Genomic DNA, 19,771 nt, shown 5'->3' with positions numbered 1-19,771 from the left:
CTTTGACTACCTACTTTGGTAGTTTAAACCTACCGAGGTACAATGTTAGCCTATGGGAACCTTCCCCATTACTTTGCTAAGGTTTTTTTGATGGAAGGAAAATCCTTCGATCGATGGATTAAAATCCTTTGAATCGTTCGATTCGAAGGATTTTTCATTTGATCGTAGGATTTGCGGTAAATCCTTCGACTTCGATATTCGAAGTCGAAGGGTTTTACCTCGAGGGTCGAATTTGAGGGTTAATTAACCCTCAATATTCGACCCTTAATAAATGTGCCCCTTGGTATGATGCAGAGAGTGATATTCTGAGACCATTAGCAATTGATTTTCATTTTCTATTATTTCTGGTTTCTGAGTTATTTAGCTTTTTATTCAGCAGCTCTCTAGTTTGTAATTTCAGCCATCTGGTTGCTAGGGTCCAAATTACCCTAGCAACCATGTAATGGTTTAAATATGAATAGTGGAGGGCCTCAATAGAAAGAAGAGTAATAAAAAGTAGCGATAACAATACATTTGTAGCCTTACAGAGCATTTGTTTTTTAGATGGGGCCAGTGACCCCCATTTGAAAGCTGGAAAGAGTCAGAAGGTAAATCGTTCAAAAACTATTAAAAAAAAAAAAGAATGCCAATTGAAAAGTTGCTTCGATTTAGCCGTTCTATAACATACTAAGGGGGTTATTTATTATAAGTCCGAAACTCAAAAAATTCTAGTTTTTTTTACTATAAAATCTGAATTTTTAGTGGAAAAAAAAACTTTCATTTTTTTTGTGATTAATTATACCCCAAGTATGGAAAAAAGTCTGAAATTGAAAATCCGGCATCTCCAACCTGCCCGAGGTTGTATATAAATCAATAGAAGTCCTGACGATATCCTGATCTGCGCTGGGTTTCGTGCAAAAATAAGAAGATTTTGTCGTTTTTGGGCAAAAATCTGAAAAATTAGTATGTTTCGAATTTTTGTACGATTTTTTTCCCGCACTGGAATTGTTCGTAAAAATGTATTGATAAATAAGGGAAATAACCCGTGCGAATTTGTTTGGAGGATGTTTCAGAAAATATTATCAATTCGGATTTTGATAAATAACCCCCTAAATGTTACCTTAAAGGTGAAGCTTCCTTTTAACTGTGGGTGGGGTTTCTACCTCTGGGAACTTCTCGCCATTAGCGTTAGAGAAATACCAGGGAATGGCCACTGGGTGTCACTGTTGCAGCACTGGGTTTTCCATTGGTAACTAATTAGCAGGGTCAGTGTAATTTGAAGTCTGTACTGAAAATATTAATCGGGCTAATGTCACCTACCAGGATGGGCACTAGTGGGGGCACATTTCCAGGCCATCAGTAACTATCCACTTCTATCCACACTTTAACCAGAAAGACTTGGAAAACTGATAGTCTCTATTCAGAGATGAACTATATTTTCTTCAAAAGGTGTTTTTCTTTTCCTGTGTATAAAATTTATATATTTATTTTTTTGCTCTTAAGAAAAAAACAAAATAAATTGATTTATGGTAACAGATGAAAAGAAAGTGTTTGTGGTTTTATTGTCTTCGCCCCCCCCCCGAGCCTGCTGTTTTTTACAAGTTGAAGTCTAGACGAGCTACGGGCAGAGGGCATAGACTGGCGCTAAATTAGGATGCCATTTTCAGCTAGAATGTGACAGATTTACTAAAGGGGCTGAGCTAAAGCGCAGTAACTAACTCACATTATATACGATAGATAGAGAGAGAGAGAGAGAGAGAGAGAGAGATAGATAGAAAGATAGAGAGATAGATAATATGTAGATAGATGATAGATAGATAGATAAATAGATAGATAGATAGATGGATGGATGGATGGATGGATGGATGGATGGATGGATAGATAGATAGATAGATAGATAATATATACATAGATAGAGAGAGAGAGAGAGAGAGAGAGAGAGAGATGATAGATAGATAGATGATAGATAGATAGATAGATAGATAGATAGATAGATAGATAGATAGATAGATAGATAGATAGATAGATAGAGTATGAGTTGGAGTTCATTTTATATGTGTTTAACTTCAACCAAGTGCTCGTCTGTGTTTTATTCACAGCAGCGTTTTCTACAAACAGGTACTTTTCTATTCATACAATAAAAGAACTGAAAGAGTAAAATGTATTCTTCTGACACCAGAACAGACTGGCCCACGGAACTCTGACACTGAATACCTCAACAACCTGTTTTTGACCAGGCCTCAGCCAGTATTAGAGCAACTTAAAGGAGAAGGGACGGCTAAAACTAAGTAAGCTTTATCAGAAAGGTCTATATAAATACACCAGTAAACCCTCAAAGTAATGCTGCTCTGAGTCCTCTGTCAAAAGAAACACAGCATTTCTTCCCTTCTATTGTGTACTCATGGGCTTCTGTATCAGACTTCCTGTTTTCATCTTAAACCTCCAGGGCTAGGGCTTGAGCATGCTCAGTTTGCTCTTCCCCCTTTCTCTGCTGTAATCTGAGCCCAGAACTATGAGTGAGCAGAAAGAGATTCAGGCAGGAAGTGATGTCACACCAAGCCAAAATGGCAGTTGCTATCCTAAACAAACAGAACATCTAGAGCTGTTTACTCGGGTATGGTAAAGCATTCTACAGAATAAATATAGTGTTATAGTTTGCACTATCGTGGCTACTCTATTGGCAATAAACTGCCTTGGTAACTTTCCTTCTCCTTTAATTCAGGGAAAATTACTAATATTTTACTCAGACTTTTTGCTCTACCAAAACTTCACAGGCTCCTCGTCCTCTCCCTTCTCCTTCTTCCTGAACATAAAGTTCACTTAGAGTCCCTACAATATTCCACAGATGATGATTTATCAATCTCAACACCTGTTCTGACTTTTCCATCCCCAGTGAACACAACCCCTTTTATTCTTCCATATTCCACAGGTGATGATTTGTCAATCTCAACACCTGTACTGATTTTTACAGCTTCACAAATGTGCAATAAACAACATGTTCGCCATATGTAGATTGAGCAGCATTGTCATACTTTCAATTAAATATAACTTAAATATATTTCATTGATATCAGTTGTCTTCCCTTAAATATGAATGGTATATAAACCTTACTTGCAAACTGGTATTGTAAATATTTACTCTGTAGGAGTAAAATAGAGTTGAAGGTGCTACAGCAAAGATTCAGAGCTGTAATCTACACCAGCCGGACATAGAAGAGTTAAAATAAGAAAGTTAGAATGACAGAGTGTCCCACAAATATCATTTTTTACTGGAGCCTCCCGAGCGAGATATTTTCCTTGCAGCTAAAATTGGCTCATCAAGAATACTCCAGGAGTCTGCAGAACTCATCTATTTGTGGACCAAACCATCCACTACTTGGGGTAGGGGGAGTGGGGAGAGATTTAGGAATCAGTTGGGCAGAGGAACTGGAGAGAGGAGGCAGTTTTGCTAATTGGTAGGAGACATCAGTGAGTACAGTACGTTATTAAGGTATTTGGACAACATCATCAAGTACCTATTGAGAAAAGGAGATGTTGAATGGGAGAATGATCTGCTGAAAGTGGAAAGATCTTTAGATGACCCTGGAAAATAATGAAACTGCAAAGAAACCGGAGCAGTTAAATTAAAATTGAGAATCTAGAGCCCTGAATTAAATACAGTGAGAAGCTGGAGGAACTGTGCACAGCAACTGCGCCATGTGCTGAACTAAGTGACTTACAGACACCCTGACACTTCTTGGTCCTTGTTTTCTACAAGCCAACAACTGTCCTTCAATCGCCATGTTCCGGATAGTGGTCCTGACCGCTTTCTGTCTCCAGGGTGTCCTCCTAGAACAGACCCGGGTTCTGGAGCAGAGAAAACCATTCTTCGAGCGCTTTCGCAGGCTAGAGGAACAGGTGGGTTACATTGTGACTGTATTTTTGGCTAGTAGTGTACAATGAAATGCTGTAGGGCAGGGGATGCACGAGAGGCAGTAGCACATGTTCTCTCAGTACATCTCAAGCTAGATCACAGCACATCAGCATTCATTCCCATTTTCTAGGGACTTCCCGGTAAAATGTTCAATAGTTTCAGATTTGGGTGTAGTTCTACCATTGCAGTGTAGAATAAAGGCAGGGGTGATCCTGGCCCCTCCGCCGCCTGAGGCAGCAGCAGTTGCTGCTGCCCCCCCTACCCCAGAAATTCGCTCTTAAAGTACCAGGAGCAGCATTTTTGCTGCCCCTGGTACCTAGTGGGGCACTGCTGCCTGAGGCGACAGCCTCAACTTGCCTCATTGGCGGAGCACCCCTGAATAAAGGTGCAATAACTTCACTAAAAATAGACCCCATATAAGTGAAATGTAGTTACCCTACACAAGACCCATGCACTGGTTCACCTACAGGGGATTCAATTATATCAGTCACTGACTTCAAAGGCTACACTCAATTGTGACCTCCCTCTTTCACCAAATCCCAACATCTAAGGGAATGGTTGCATGTATAACTTGCCAACCTCCAAGAAGGTGCATCAATGGGCACAACTGTGATCCAATCTGCAAATGTTCAACCACAGATAGACAGAGGGGAGTTGGGAGTGCTATCCACTGCAATGGCATTCATTCATTAACCTACCTGTAGGGGAATGACTTATCATAGCCAATCAGCATTCAATGTTCACTCTATTTCTAAGCCTAAGTGACTTTTAGGGTGGGTTTGCAAGAGTTTTTAGAAGAGCAAATAAGCATCTACCCCAAATCTCATCCTAACTGGCCTTCAGGCTGCCTCCTCCCCATCACTGATGCTTGGGTTGGTTGATGTTCTGCAAACACCAAAAGTCTCTTCTCTGCTTTTAGAAATAAAAAAACATTTATTGGGCTACAAAACATTACTGGCTTGATGCCTGTTCTTAAAGCAGTGCATGTATCATCAGAAGCTAAACTCAGCCTGTAATAGGAATGAAATGATACCAGCCCTGCTTTGCTTTTGCTTAGCCCCAGCTGGCACAAGCCCAGTAAAGTCAGCAGGGGTGTAACTAGATGAAACAGGACCCCACATCCAATTAATTTTAGGGTACCAGGGAAACTTCAAGAAGTTGACCAGCTTAAGATATTTTGAAATTGCTCATTACTCAGTAAACCCAGACAACCCACTAATATTCAGAGTGTAAAAAATTAAAGGCGTATGGCAAAATAGTAGAGCAAGATGGAAAAAGTTGTGCATGGTGGTGAAAGTAGGGAGGATGGAGACAGCAAATCAAGATGGCAACAGTTGCTAAAAGATGGTGAAAGTAGGGCATGATGGAGACAATAGTTCAAGATGATTTTAGTAGAACAAGATAAAGATAGTAGGGCAAGATGGGGACAGTAGGCTAGGATGGAGACAGTAGGGTCAGATGGAAACAATAAGGCAAGATAGAGACAGTAGGGCAAAATAAAAAGTATAGCTCAAAATGGAGACAAAATTTCAAGATAGAGACAGTAGGGCAAGATGACAAATGTAGGTCAAGATGGAGACACTAGGACAAGATAGAGACACTAGGGCAATATTGAAACAGTAGGGCAAGATGACAAGTGTAGGTCAATATGGAGACACTAGGACAAGATAGAGACACTAGGGCAAGATGATAAGTATAGGTCAATATGGAGACACTAGGACAAGATAGAGACACTAGGGCAAGATAGAAACAGTAGGGCAAGATTACAAGTATAGGTCAATATGGAGACACTAGGACAAGATAGAGACACTAGGGCAAAATAAAAACAGTAGGGCAAGATGATAAGTATAGGTCAAGCTGGAGACACTGGGACAAGATAGAGACACTAGGGCAAGATAGAAACAGTAGGGCAAAATGACAAGTATAAGTCAAGATGGAGACATTAGGACAAGATAGAGACACTAGGGCAATATTGAAACAGTAGGGCAAGATGACAAGTGTAGGTCAATATGGAGACACTAGGACAAGATAGAGACACTAGGGCAAGATAGAAACAGTAGGGCAAGATGACAAGTATAGGTCAATATGGAGACACTAGGACAAGATAGAGACACTAGGGCAAGATAGAAACAGTAGGGCAAAATGACAAGTATAAGTCAAGATGGAGACACTCGGACAAGATAGAGACACTAGAGCAAGATAGAAACAGTAAGACAAGATGACAAGTGTAGGTCAATATAGAGACAGTAATATGAGATGATGACTGCAGAAGGTGAGTGTAAGGCAAGATGGAGACTGTAGGGCAAGATGGAAACAGTAGAGCACGATGATGACAGTTAAACAAGAGGGTGACCATAGAACTGTAGGACATTACAATGACCGTAAACACTTTATGAAAATGATGCCTAACCGATGCTAACCATATATTAGTTGCTGATGTACAATTCCCAGCATCCTCCAACACCAGTTCATTATATCCCTTTCCAGCATGTCATAATCCTACCCCAGGAAATTTCATCATGAGCAGAAAGTGCTCTGTGCAATCTGACAATTTCTACTTTCCTGATTCCATGAGAACTTCAAATTGGATTGTGAAACATGAAGAGAAACTGATCTATGTACATGCAAATTCCATGTGCACTAACCTGTTTTTTTTCATCTTTACCTTATTCAAAACTATTTTAGGATAGATATAAAGTTGAATCAAATATTTCTGTTTCTACATTTCACCTACGGCTTTTCTAGCTCCTGGGTCCCACCAGAACTCTGAGCTCTGATCTCTGCCCATGCTGTTACTAATAATGCTGTTACTAATAACTACTTGTATAAGTCATAACGTAGAACTTACTCATAATATTAATCCTGCACAGTGTTCTGGGATGTATCTTACATGGAATTGTTAATACATTTATCCTGCAATGTATTTTAGGGCATTATACATGGAATTGGCTCTGGAATCCTCCTATTATCAAAGTATGGTCTCCCACCCTGTGAGCATGCTGTTTTTATCATACTGTCACATATGTATCTTGCATGGTTTCTAGAGACCTTAATACATGATATAATTGAGGCACTAAGTTCTTTCTGTTTTTATCCCTTCCAGTTTCGCAGGTTCCAAGAGCTAACACTGACACGTCTTCAGGGCATAGCAGAAAATTACAACTTGTCATACAACATTGACGCCCGCTTCCAACATTTAACTGACCAGCAGAGGTCCATCACAGAAGCTCTAAATGCAACCAATGAAGTGAATCAGAGGGAAATTGATGGGGTAAAATTCTGGTTGAAAAAACTCCAAAGGAAAACAAAGAAGCTTGACCTAAAGTTCTCCTCCCTAGAGGAGTCCATGACTCAAAGAAATAAGCAGGAGATGAAAGATAAGAAGGCAAAGGATGCATTGATCTCAAACTTGACCTCATCAATTGGCAGTCAGAAGAGGCTTATTGTACAGCTAGTTATGGACAAGAAAGCACTACAAAAAACCCTGGATATATTTCAGGATTCGGTTCAAAGGCAGGGAAGCAAAATAACTGCACTGGAGGAGAAACTAAAAGTCATCATGCAAAACGAGATTTTACCACCAAGTGGTCTGACCGCAAAACAAAATCTGAACCGAACTCCTGATAAGAACATTCCAGGACCTCCAGGGATTAATCCAAATCCTATAACTACCCAGCACCGAATGGCAAAGCTTCAGTCCAAGCACAACCAGATGAAGAGACTTCATGAGGAGCAACAGCTGCTTATCCCAGCCAAAATGATGATGGCATCTATGACAGAACAACATGGAACTAAGAACATTAGCGTCCCAGTGGAAGAACCCCAGGGAAACGTGACAAAGAATTGGAGGTTGCCAGAAGAACAACAGCAAGATTATGTGACAAAGAATGAAAGATTACCAGAGGAAGAACAACATGGAACTGTTACAAAGAATGTAAGGACAACAGAAGAAGAGATTGATTTTGTGACAAAGCACGAGAGATTGCCAGAAGCGGAACAACATCATTATGAGCCAACTAATCCAAGCTTGCCAGAGAAGAAAGAACATGACTATGCAACCAAAAACTTGAGGTTAGCAGAGGATAAAGAATATGAAGATGTGACAGGCTTACCAGAGAAAGAAAGACCAGAGGTACAAGGAAGTAGGTCACCATCAGCAGTAACAGAGATCCCAAAAGAGCACAAGGAACAGAGCACTACACAGAGCACCACTGTGCAGAACACTAGTGAGCGGCAAACCAAGCAACCTGGCACAAGTACGTTTTATGGGTCTTAATGCGTCCAGGGCAGTCATACGCTGGTGCTAGTTTTGGGTGAAACCCATCCTAACATAATGCTAGCTATACAACACCCATCATCCATACATGAATATTTATTGGTTGAAATTGAACTAAGGAGAGGGGAAAGAAATGTAAAATAGTGGAGAATTAATTGCATAAAACCAATTCAGACAGGCAATAGAATAATGAACTAGTGTTTATAAGTCAACCTTTCCTGCCCTAGCTAATTGTACCCTAAGCAACAGATATGTCCTCTGTAGTGGTCAAGAAGTACATACGCCCATGGGCATTGTGAATTTGTGATTGGCTCCTTCTGAGTTACAGACCTAAGCAGACTTGTGTTTGTGTTGCAATCTACTGTACCTTTTAGACCAGTGATCTCCATCCAGTGGCTTGTGAGCAAAATGTTCCTCACCAACCCCTTGAATGTTGTACCCAGTGTCCTCAAAGCAGGTGCTTATTTTTGAATTCCAGGCTTGGAGACACATTGCGGCTACACAAAAAACAGGTGCACTGCCAGTCCATCTAGGTGCTACCAATAGCCAATCACAGCTCATAATAACAATAAAAGTCTAAATGTATGAAATTAGTTACACTTCGAGGTGTCTTCTCTTGTACATATCTAATTGTGTTTCTTAACATGGATGCAAGCCAAATTCCACCACCTTATTTTAAAAAAGTCCCTTTTTTAAATCTATAAATTCATAAAGCTATCCCATAAAATTCAGAACAACATTTTTCACCTGGAATAACTAGAAAATACAGTCATTGATAATTCTAACTTGATTTAAAGTAATTATGAGGTTTAAAGCTCTTTATACTTTTTATACTGCAAATTAGTATTTTGATCTTATTTTCATTCCAAGAAGGATTTTAGTTCTTTTCACATTAATATGTGGCACGAACATGGGGACAAGTTATTCATCTATGACAAAAAATATGGAGGGGCAATTGAAGCATTCCAACCTTTTGTTCATATAGAATAGAATAAACTAGAATGTTCTTATAGGCACATACAAGGGGTGAGGGGTGACCCCAGATCCTGGGAAGCATGCCAAAATGCACAGCATAAACATAATCAAATTTCCAAAGGTACTAGCATGTTTTTTTGGCCAATCTGGATGCAGAACTTCAGCCCAATGCATGTTCAATGTACACTGTAAAACATATTTTGAGTCATAAAATTATGTAGAGGTGGACATCATAATGTTCTTCATGTGTTTGGTGTTCTTTTAGTCTACTAACAATAGGTATTTTTCTCACTTTTTTCAGTATGTAACGTGGACTCAATGTTGGTGTTCCCCAATGCTTCAACTGAAAACTTTGTCACCTTCAGCAAAGGTCTAAGACATGGACTTCATGAACTGTCCATCTGCAGTTGGGTGAGGACCGATGCCAATTATCTGGGTACCATACTTTCCTATGCAACAGAAGAGAATGACAATAAGCTGGTGCTACATGGCAGAAATGGAGCAGCCTATGACGCCCTCCACTTTGTCATAGGAGATCCTGTATACCGAGAGTTGCCCGTGGTTCCTTTTTTGGATGGCAACTGGCATCATACCTGCTTCATCTGGTCAGCCATTCAGGGCAAATACTGGTTTTATGTTGACCGAAGGTTGGCTTCTACCGGCTCCCGGTTTCAGAAAGGCTATGAGATACCTCCAGGAGGGTCACTGATTCTTGGACAAGAGCAAGATACCTTGGGTGGTGGTTTTGATAGCTCTGAAGCTTTTGTGGGGAACCTGGCTGGCTTTGCAATGTGGAACCGTGCTTTATCCCCAGGTGAGGTCTCTGGCATAGCCATCGGGAAAGGCTTCCCAAGAGGTACCATCTTAACAATGGGAGATGAACCTTCACTGCATGGATCTGTGCAAAAAGTAAGCTGTCCCTGCTTGGAAGACTGTATGTAATAATGTGCCTGGACAGAATATTGAGTCAGTGAATGAGGCCAAAACAGGCGGGCCTGATTGGTACATTAGACTGTTAATTATGTCTATTAATCATCAGTAAATAATGTACCCTATGCAAACCGTATGTACCTTATGACCTACCGCACTAACCCAGAGAGTCTGTAGACTCGGACTTGGAAGCTGTACACATTATAGCTCCATATCATATACAACATTGCAGTTTTTCATATAGTAGGTCAATATTTCCTTATATTACATGTTGGTGACTAGATCATTTTGACGTTTTGCAAATTAAGCAGTCTATGGGACCCAAAGCATTTTAGTTATATTAAAGGGTCACATTTGACCCCAATACATGCACCCAGTTTTAGATCTAGTACTTCTTCTTACTGGAGTCACTGGCACTGCACATGCTCAGTGTGCTCTGTGCTCTAGATGCTTACTGTACATACTTTATAGTAAAACAATTTTTTAATACACAGTCAAAATGTACAATATCACCTTGATTGAATATATGAAGTCTGGGTCTTCAATCTCTGTACCTCCAGGCTGGACCCCACACATAAATGAATGCCTTGTTGGGATTAAAATGCCATGAAAATGGGTTTAACTATAATATAAGAAGGAACAGCGTATGTGGCAAACATATGTACCATTATATTGTGGTTCAAGTAAACTTATATATTATAATACTGTATTGTGTAGTGTATTACTTACTTTGTAAAATGTATTTGTGTCTACTAGTGGAAAGATGCCACCATTTTCTGATGACATATTACAATGACTGATATTCTGGTATATCCACAACATTTTTCATTTCAAAAGTCATGGAAATCCTCCAAAAGATCAACAATGTCCAACAAAAACGTTTCTATTTAACTGTTTCTATTCATCTAATTGAAACTTACACAGCTTGTGCACATCTGGTTCATTGGTGAAGCACAGTAATTGCCTTGTTTCTTTCCTTGCGGCACAATCCTTGCTTTGTTCTCTCATGTGCGGCCGGGCAAGGATGTATTGTACAATGTACTCTCGAGAGGACGCAGGGCAACCATCACAGAGCTTGGGTAAACAGGATCCTGTGAGGGAGACTTGTATTGACTGATGGAAATGTAAGATAAATAGCTATGACCTAAGGGTGCCTCTGTCTTATTTTCTATCATAATTCAATGCTGATAGTCTTTAGTTGTCCAAGTAGTAGTAACTGCTTAGGACCCTGTGTGTTGTGGATAGTAAACATGGTGACAAAAGGAAAAAATGGCGACTTTAAGGGACGATGGAGACAGTAGGACAAATGGAAACAGTAGGGCAAGACTGTGACATTAGGGGAGGATAGAGACAGTTGGGCAAAATGATGACAGTAGGACAAGACATTAAGGGAAGATGGAGTTAGTTGGACACAATGACAACAGAAGGGCAAGTTAGAGATGTTAGGGGAAAATTATGGTTGGACAAGATGATGGCAATGGGGAAATATGGAAATAATTATACAAAATTGTGACAGTAGTTCAAGATGGTGACATTAGAAGAAAATGGAGACAGTTGGACAATGGCAACAGTACAGCAATATGGGAGCTGCAGGGGAAGATGAAGACAATTAGACAACAAGGACAGTAGGACAAGATTGCAAAACTCCAGAAAGATGGAGACCGTAGAGAAGGATGACGATGAAACAATGAGATGGCAACATTAGAACATAAGGGCAATAGAAGGGAAAGATGTAGGTTGTAGCACATGATGAAGACTGTAGCACAAGATGACAACTTCACGGTGAGATGGCAACAGTACAACAAAAAGGGACAGTCGGGATGTTGATTGTAGAACAAGTTGAGACTGTAGAGCAAGATGACAACAGCAGCACTAGATGTTGACAGTAGGGCAAAATGTCAACAGAAATGTAATATCAGTATTGCTCAACCTGCAGCCCTTTACTTGTTGGAGTGCAATTCCCAGCCCCTGACTCTCAATGGGGCTGGAGGCTTGTAGTTCAACAACAACTGAAGTGACATAGTTTAGACAGTCCTACTATATATAAATAACAGTGGACCCCCACTATTAAAGTAAGCCTGGGGTCATGTCTCCAACATTACTCATCCCAAGGAGATGAATGAATGTAAGCATGCTACAATAAATCTTCAAGTATTATTCCCATGTGGAAATGAATGTCTGTGAATCACATGGACACATCATCTCTTGGGACTTTTTAAGCAACATTGGTTTCTTGGCATGTTTGCCTAATAGTCTTCCCTACCACAGTCAACTTTTACTGTGTCAACCAGAGAGAAGATCTCCCACAGTGCAGCAGGCCATAAATAAGCTAATATTAGCAAGCTGCTCACAATCCTTTCTATTGGTTCAAGTTACTCGTCCATCAGGCACAAAGTATGTAGGACTCAAGCTGTCAAGGAAAAAAAAACCAGCAGTGTCTTTGACTTGTACAATAATGTGCCCGTTGAAGAATCTGGTTGGCATTCTCTTTGGTGTGTCACTTTGTCTTCTACGTGCCTTGTCTTCTGGGAGGTTCATTAGGGCACCTCTAAATAAAGATCTAATGGACGGAGACATCAGAAAAGAGGTGGAAAAGGCACTGGAGCAGATGGACAAGCCCACCTTCCAAGGATGGCACCCAGACGAGGTCAAACAGGTGGGAAAGGGATGCTTTTAGGGACATTATTTTTGTGGTTTGGGAATAAACAGGATTTTATTGGATACATTGCCTTGTTATATATAATACAGTTATTAATTAAACTAACCAGATTTATCTTTCTAGGCATCCAATAGCAGCAAACACCATTGGTTTATCTAGCTGAGACTATAGATGAATAAATTGGTCAAACTGTAGTTTTTAATGGGGCAAATAATCTTTGAATTTACTTTAAGTTATATTTCATAACCGTAGGTCTTCTTTCACTATTGTAGACAATTTTGTTTTTCTATTCAGACTTTGTGTAACCTGAATTTCTACACGTTCTCTTGTTCCCGGGGTCAATAATCCCCACTGTATTAATCTATCCAGCACATTGTCTTCCAGTCTGCCATTCAAACGACTGCCTTGGTTTGCTGGGATAAATTGGATCCTTATAAATTGAAGAGACGACAGACAAAAACATTGACACTTTAAAAAAATAAATAAATAAAAAAAACTCAAATACAAACTTTTAAAATAGTGTTGTCTTTAATTTACTAAAGTTTCATTGTAAAATAATCTGCCCCTTTAATCACGGTGTGGTTACAAACAAACTGATTTCTAATTTGTTTAATTTTATTTAAATGTAAAAAAAATCCAAATACTCCAATACAATTTGAATATATGTTGTTCATTTATTTCTTAACTAAATCTAAAAAAAAACTGTTAAAATATACTATTTGAATTTATGATGTTTTTTTTCATTTTTAAAAAGTAGCAATAACAATAAATGTGTAGCCCTACAGAGCATTTGTTTTTTAGATGGGGTCAGTGACCCCCATTTAAAAGCTACAAAGAGTCTGAAGAAGAGTCAAATAATTGAAAAACTATGAAAAATAAAAAATTAAAACTAATTGAAAAATTGCTTAGAATTGGCCATTCTATATAGTTAACTTGTGAACACCCCTTTAAGTTATTTGTATATGTATTGCAATGGAAAGCAGTGTTTGTCTGTCCCTTTCTATTCCCTGCACTGGTGGCTCAGACTGTTGAAACAACAGTTAAAACTCGTTTTTTTTTTTTTTCAAACCAACCATGAACAAAGCCATAAATAATTGACCGATGAAGTAGAATTTTCGAGAAAATTTCAATGAAACCATGTATTTAAATTCCCTTAAATAAACAATGTCCACACTTCTCACTCAGTCAACAGTAAGTTCTTTGTTCATTCTTGAGGTTATTTAGTAACTCATGCACTCTATTTCACAGGACCTATTATCCAGAATGCTGTGGGCCTGGGGTTTTTTGTGGATAAGGGATCTTTCCAAAATTTAGATCTCCATTTCTTAGTTCTATGAAAGAAAATCATTAATTAAACCCAACAGGATTGTGTTTTCTCCAATAAGGATTAATTATATCTTAGTTGGGATCAAGTCCCAAGGGAAATCATTTATAAAAATTACAACTATTTAAATAAAATTGAGTCTATGGGAGATGACCTGCCAATAATTAATTCTGCCTGATAATGGATCACATACCTGCTTTTATAATTAAGCCTTCTTTGTCATCCATTTTTCTTGTCCTTTCTATATGACACACAACCTTCAGAACCCTCTCGTTGTGCTAATGTCTTCTCCACCCATTGCAGGCAGTCCCCAGACTCCACGTTGGTTTGGTTGAAATGTGGCTTCACTTGAGGAACCTTAAACGAGAGCAAAGTGAGATGTTTAGGAGAACAAAGAGGATCATTAGCAGAACTGCTGCTTCTCTCCAAGGTGCTTCATGTAGCATTGACACTGGGAATTAGCTTCTAATATTAATATATTCTATCATATATTGGCATCTAAATTAATTTTGGTCACATTGGTTTTCGTGGGCAACCTACACTCCAGTTACAATGTGCCTCCTCTGTACTGCTAGGCTTAGTGTTTGCTTATGTCCTCATAGACATGGGAATGGTGTATGAAGTTGAACATAGAAGTTGGGTCTGAGAAGGTGTTTATGTAATTTTAACAAACCACCAGGTATAGGACTTTCTATTCACCTTAGAGAAGAATCGTTAACCTCAGGAAAAGGATAATCCCCCCCTAAAAAAGCATTTATGGCTTTCATTTGGCTACATTTAAATGCCTCCATTTATATATGAAATACCTGTAGTTCTTCTGGTAGGGCATGTAGGGGAAAGACCATGAAGGTGTTGTTTCTAAGGCTTCATGGAACACCATATATTGGGTGGCTCTTTGTTTAGGCAAGAGATAAAATATGGCCGAGTGCATGTCAAGGATAGTCTCATGAATAGTGGGGCTGGGAATTAATCAAGTCCTTCAGGTAAGAGGCAGTAGGAACAGGTTGGAAAGGACGTAGCAGGAGAAGTACAGGACAAACTGGATAGCAGCAAATGAGTAACATGTCAGAAACAGGCCGAGGTCATTGGGGTGTGTCTTTGCCAGGACCAGTGGTGTAACACAATCATGCCGGGCCACCCCCACCAAAAGATCTTCTGTGGGGCCTAACGCTTAAAACTACAGTAACCTGCACCACCAAGAACATGGCTGCCCACCCTGCTTTCCCCACTAGCTTGCGACACTCGATTTTAGGTACGTAAGCGCCTGAGGAGCGGGGATAGGAGCAGGGCAGGCGGCTGGTTACTATAGTTTCTACAACTATAGAGGAAGCAGCCCCTGCGGTCTGGGCCCCCCCTGCTTCCTCTATAGTTACACCACTGGCCATACCCTTCCATACTCCCAGTCAACCCCTCCTCCATCTAAAGGAAATACTGGAGAACTTAACGTGGCTCCAATGTAAATATGGGTTCAAACCATAGGGTGACCAGAAAAGAAGAGGGGTGCAAAGCCATTAAACTCCCCAAAACATTGGCAGAGCTGATACTTAAGATGAAGGGGAGGGTTTATATAGCATGAGATCAGTAATGACTGACCAATAAGGCAGCTGGAATTCATCATGTCAAATGACAAAGCCAGTGGAAAGCTTGATGAACAGGGGCGTGACCTTGAATTCTAGCAGGTATGAACTGTGGGTGCCCAAAGGTTGTACAACTACAACAAAACAACAACAGTTGGTCGGGTTTGTAGTACATAGGTAAGTGCAGTGGTTCGGGAAGTTCACAGAATATACTCAATATGCTTAGAGATACCAGAGATAATACCTACCCCCAACAGCTAAGTACAGTAGCAGTAGACAAAGGTTATCCCATCCATTATTGTATAAGGAAAACAGGAGCTGAAAAATACATTTCAACTATGCAACAGACTACAATCTGACAATCAGAAATATTTAAAATATTTAAAAAATGTCTAAAGCACTTGAAGAGATCCCTTGTTAAAATATCAGTATAGAGCGGACAAAATGTCAGTATGAAGTAGAACCAACCATTAATATGGGAGATCATAAATAAATGATCCCGGTGCATTATGGCTTTGCCTGTCACCCACCGGCCCTGCCACCCCAATTGTGCTCCCTCTTCTGCTGCTTCTGAGGCTTACGGGTGATTTTCCAGTTAGAGGTGCACTGAATCCACTATTTTGGATTCGGCCGAACCCCCAAATCCTTCTCAAAAGATTCAGCCGAATTTCTCTCCCCGCCCTTATTTGATTATGCAAATTAGGATTCGGGTTCGGTTTGGCCAGGCAGAAGGATTCGGCTGAATACAAATCCTGCTGAAAAAGGCAGAATCCTGGCCAAATCCCGAACCGAATCCTGGATTCGGTGCATCCCTAGTTCCAGTAGAGCATGAAGTAGTAAGGATTTGTGTGTTAAATTACTTAGAGAGCTGCCAGAGACTGGGTGGGAGGGTTAAATAAGGGTGACTCCTGAAAAATGCAGTTGACTTGTATGCTCCCCAAATACAAAAATTATCCTCAGCTAGGGGGTATAAAAAGAGGGAAAGGAGTTAGCGGTGATTAGAAGAGGAAGAGGGTGACAGGGGTTATGTGCAGAGAAATGGTGGGGTGGTTGTGGTGTGTTGTCCAGGCAGTAGTGGGTGGGGGTGCTTGTGAGTGACCAGTTGGGTCTGGAGACAGCAAGTATTATCTATCGCCTTGCGTGCTTACTACTTGGCCAAGTGTTTCCATTTAAAATTTAAAGGGGGTACTCACCTTTAAAAGGGTGGTTCACCTTTAAGTTAACTTCTAGTATTTTATAGAATTGCCAATTCTAAGCAACTTTTCAATTGGTCTTTATTATTTATTTTTTATAGCTTTTAATTATTTGCCTTTTTTCTTCTGACTCTTTCTAGCAGAGTTGGTTAGAATAAGCCATTCTATAACGTACTGGACTAACAGTTAACTCAAAGGTGAACCACCACTGTTTACCCACAGAGTAAATAATTGCACACATGGGAAAAACTCTGCTCATTTATCCCCACCTGCTTTTCTTTCAGAAGTGGGACAGAGGGTGTCGGAACTCCACGACCGCTTGCCACCACGGATAGAGGCCATTGAGCAGCAAGTAGTCAGGATTCAGGGGAAGGAGGAGAGCGCAGAGAGAAGCGACCAGCAAGATTCCGTCAATGGAACCCAGTTGTGCAAGACTGCAAATCATATGCCTTTCCATTTAAACCAGGACAACACCACATGCCCAGATGGCCAGAGACCAGTCGGGAACACGGTGTGTAAAATCCAATGTGCCGGAAGTAAACGGGACAAAATCGGCCTTCACAAACTCTCCCACAAAGTGGCCACACTGACTGAGTTACTGAACGGCCACAATGAGCTCTTGGTGGAACTGTATGAAAGACTGACTGCACTGGAAATGCTGCAAATCTCACAAAGAGGGGCAACGCCACCTGCATAATAATACAATTCTGCATGAAGATTTTAGACAACTGTCCAATATACACGATGATGATAAATGCTCAGTTGTTTCAGTTACGTGTAAGAAAGTGTACAGCTAATAAAGGCAGTATCTGTTTGTACTCCTGCTATTGTCTGCACTGCTGGTTCTGACTGCAAATACTATTGAAACCTTGGCGACAGTGGTGTAACTAGATGCTACTGGGCCCCAAGAAAAATAATTTTAGGGCATATCCAGAGGTTGTCTTGCTTTTAGGGATGCACCGAATCCACTATTTCGCAAAACTTTTGCAAATTAGGACTCGGGGTCGGTTTGGCGGGCAGAAGGATTCGGCCAAATCCAAATCCTGCTGAAAAAGGCCGAATCCTGGCCAAAACCCGAACCTAATCCTCCAAAATGTTGGGAGATACAGGCCCGGATTTGTGGAAAGGTCTAGGCTAAAGGCAGCAGGATTTATGGGGTGGCTTGAAACCTAACCACACCTACATTGGTTCAGAAGCTCTGGGGCTGATCATGAGATACAATACAAACTTCTCATGTGCCAATCACCAGTGCTCCAGACCTAATGATGAAAATGTGTGTATGTGCGCAAATGAAGGAGAGGGAACAGGGGTGACAAATGGCAGCGGGGCCTAGGGGTGCCCGCTATGTAAATCCAGTCCAGGGGAGCAGTGTCGGACTGGCCCACCGGGATACCAGGAAAACTCCCGGTGGGCCAAGGTGTCAGTGGGCCCTCCTGCTTCTAAACATTTGGTCTATTTAATGGTCATTTCCTATTTCTTTATGGGAATAAAGAGGCTTATTCATACCTCCCAACTGTCCCTTTTTCGGAGGGACAGTCCCTCTTTTGACAGTTCATCCCGCAGTCCCTCATTTGTACTGGAAAGTCCCTCTTTTCTCTGCACTGAACAGCCAAAAAAAGAAACAAAGTTTCTCACTTAATTGGCTTTTAGCAGAGAGCCCAGAACAGCTAACAGGTGCAAATAAGATACTTTGTAACAATTTTGAGACACAAAAACACAGTTTAGATAAGGAGAAATATTTTCAAACTTTCATAACCTGCCAAATTTTGTAAAACAAACATGGTAATTAGGGGGTGTGGCCACAGAAAGGGGTGTGGTCAAAAAATTGCTGAGCTACATGCGGGAAAAACATTTTTGTCCCTCTTTTTACTTCCAAAATGTTGGGAGGCATGGCTTAATAATGGAAGAATAGAGTATAGTATATAGAGAAAAGAGACTAGGAGAATAAAGATGTTGAGTGAGGAGAGGAGGTATAATAGTTGGAAAGTGGGCCCACGGCCTAAGGTTTTCTGGTGGGCGGCCCCTGGCATCCCAGTCCAACACTGCTGGGGAGATATGCTAATGTACACAACACAAAGGAGGAAGGAACGAAATATTAACTGTGAGGACAGAATTTCAGGGCCAATGCTGGGCCCACAGTGAAACTTTGCAGATGGAAAATAAATCATTTTCACCTCATAGTCTTAAATGAAGCCAGAAAACTACAATTCCCATTAAGCAATGCGCCGCCCATACATGAGCCTCGCAGGGCGCCGTAGCTGGCACTGTGCTCGTTTCACGTGAGAGCCGATTGCAGAGAGCAAGGAGGTCACATGACGCTAGAGAAGAGCAGAGAGGCAGAAGTAGTGAGCTGCTTCCCATTAGGTCTGTCACTGTCGGGCCCAGCTGTCTGCCATGGCCAATGTGGCTAAGAAGGTGTCCTGGTCGGGTAGGGAGCATGTGGAGGAGGACGGGGAGAACACGCCGCTGCTCAATGGGACCAGCTCTGCTGCTGCTCAGCCAGTCAGACAGGTGAGAAATGGCTTGTCTGGAGGGGGGACTGGCACACGATTGGGGAGTATAAGAGGCAAGTTTGGTGGCAATGAGAAGGACTTGGTGTTAGACTGGCAAATGGGAGCAGGGGGGCAGCAGGAGAAACAGCAGGAGGTTCAGCCTGGGAAACAGCAGGAGGAACTGCCTGAAGAACAGCCTGAGGAACAGCAGGAAGAACTAGAGGAATAGTAAAGAAAGGGAAGTGTAAGGAGTTTATATGATGGGGGAAAGGCAGGAGATGGACTGGGGGTAAGTGTTGGGGGCAGGATATAGAACTAGGCTGATAGGGGGTAATGGAGGGTTAAGGGGGTAGAAGGATTAGGAATAAGAGGGGGTTAGTCTATGGCCTATAAACTGTACTTCCCCTACACCGGGTGTTCCTGTAACTGGGTCGCTCTGCATTCACTCATCAGT

At 41.0% G+C, this 19,771-nt stretch overlaps 3 protein-coding genes across 3 annotated transcripts in view; all 3 read left to right on the top strand.

The window, feature by feature from the left end:
• Window positions 1–3,384: 3,384 nt before the first annotated feature.
• Window positions 3,385–10,700, top strand: ptx4.L (pentraxin 4 L homeolog). The gene is made up of 3 exons (XM_018236665.2): window positions 3,385–3,875; window positions 6,995–8,147; window positions 9,444–10,700. The coding sequence occupies exons 1-3, from the start codon at window positions 3,759–3,761 to the stop codon at window positions 10,082–10,084; spliced, it is 1,911 nt and encodes a 636-aa protein (XP_018092154.1). The 5' UTR covers window positions 3,385–3,758; the 3' UTR covers window positions 10,085–10,700.
• Window positions 10,701–12,331: 1,631 nt separating this feature from the next.
• LOC108702065 lies at window positions 12,332–17,648 on the top strand. The gene is made up of 3 exons (XM_018237065.2): window positions 12,332–12,728; window positions 14,359–14,485; window positions 17,110–17,648. The coding sequence occupies exons 1-3, from the start codon at window positions 12,528–12,530 to the stop codon at window positions 17,520–17,522; spliced, it is 741 nt and encodes a 246-aa protein (XP_018092554.1). The 5' UTR covers window positions 12,332–12,527; the 3' UTR covers window positions 17,523–17,648.
• A 1,498-nt stretch (window positions 17,649–19,146) lies between these two features.
• Window positions 19,147–19,771, top strand: part of clcn7.L (chloride channel, voltage-sensitive 7 L homeolog) — a 40,414-nt gene continuing 39,789 nt past the window's right edge. Inside the window, 1 exon segment of the mRNA NM_001092265.1 lies at window positions 19,147–19,336. Coding sequence (NP_001085734.1) covers window positions 19,220–19,336 — 117 coding nt within the window. The 5' untranslated portion in view covers window positions 19,147–19,219.

Source organism: Xenopus laevis, chromosome 9_10L (genome assembly GCF_017654675.1).
Source record: "Xenopus laevis strain J_2021 chromosome 9_10L, Xenopus_laevis_v10.1, whole genome shotgun sequence".
Taxonomy (NCBI): domain Eukaryota; kingdom Metazoa; phylum Chordata; class Amphibia; order Anura; family Pipidae; genus Xenopus; species Xenopus laevis.
The sequence above is the reverse complement of the archived record's forward strand: the minus strand, read 5'-3'. Positions and strand labels throughout refer to the sequence as shown.

What these genes read in the sequence shown, in the direction of transcription:
- ptx4.L (XM_018236665.2), top strand. Translation starts at nt 3,759, where the DNA reads ATGTTCCGGATAGTGGTCCTGACCGCTTTCTGTCTCCAGGGTGTCCTC. An exon ending in TTCGCAGGCTAGAGGAACAG is followed by an intron (nt 3,876 to 6,994) that starts GTGGGTTACATT and finishes TATCCCTTCCAG; the next exon opens with TTTCGCAGGTTCCAAGAGCT. An exon ending in AACCAAGCAACCTGGCACAA is followed by an intron (nt 8,148 to 9,443) that starts GTACGTTTTATG and finishes CACTTTTTTCAG; the next exon opens with TATGTAACGTGGACTCAATG.
- LOC108702065 (XM_018237065.2), top strand. Translation starts at nt 12,528, where the DNA reads ATGTGCCCGTTGAAGAATCTGGTTGGCATTCTCTTTGGTGTGTCACTT. An exon ending in ACCCAGACGAGGTCAAACAG is followed by an intron (nt 12,729 to 14,358) that starts GTGGGAAAGGGA and finishes CACCCATTGCAG; the next exon opens with GCAGTCCCCAGACTCCACGT. An exon ending in AACTGCTGCTTCTCTCCAAG is followed by an intron (nt 14,486 to 17,109) that starts GTGCTTCATGTA and finishes CTTTTCTTTCAG; the next exon opens with AAGTGGGACAGAGGGTGTCG.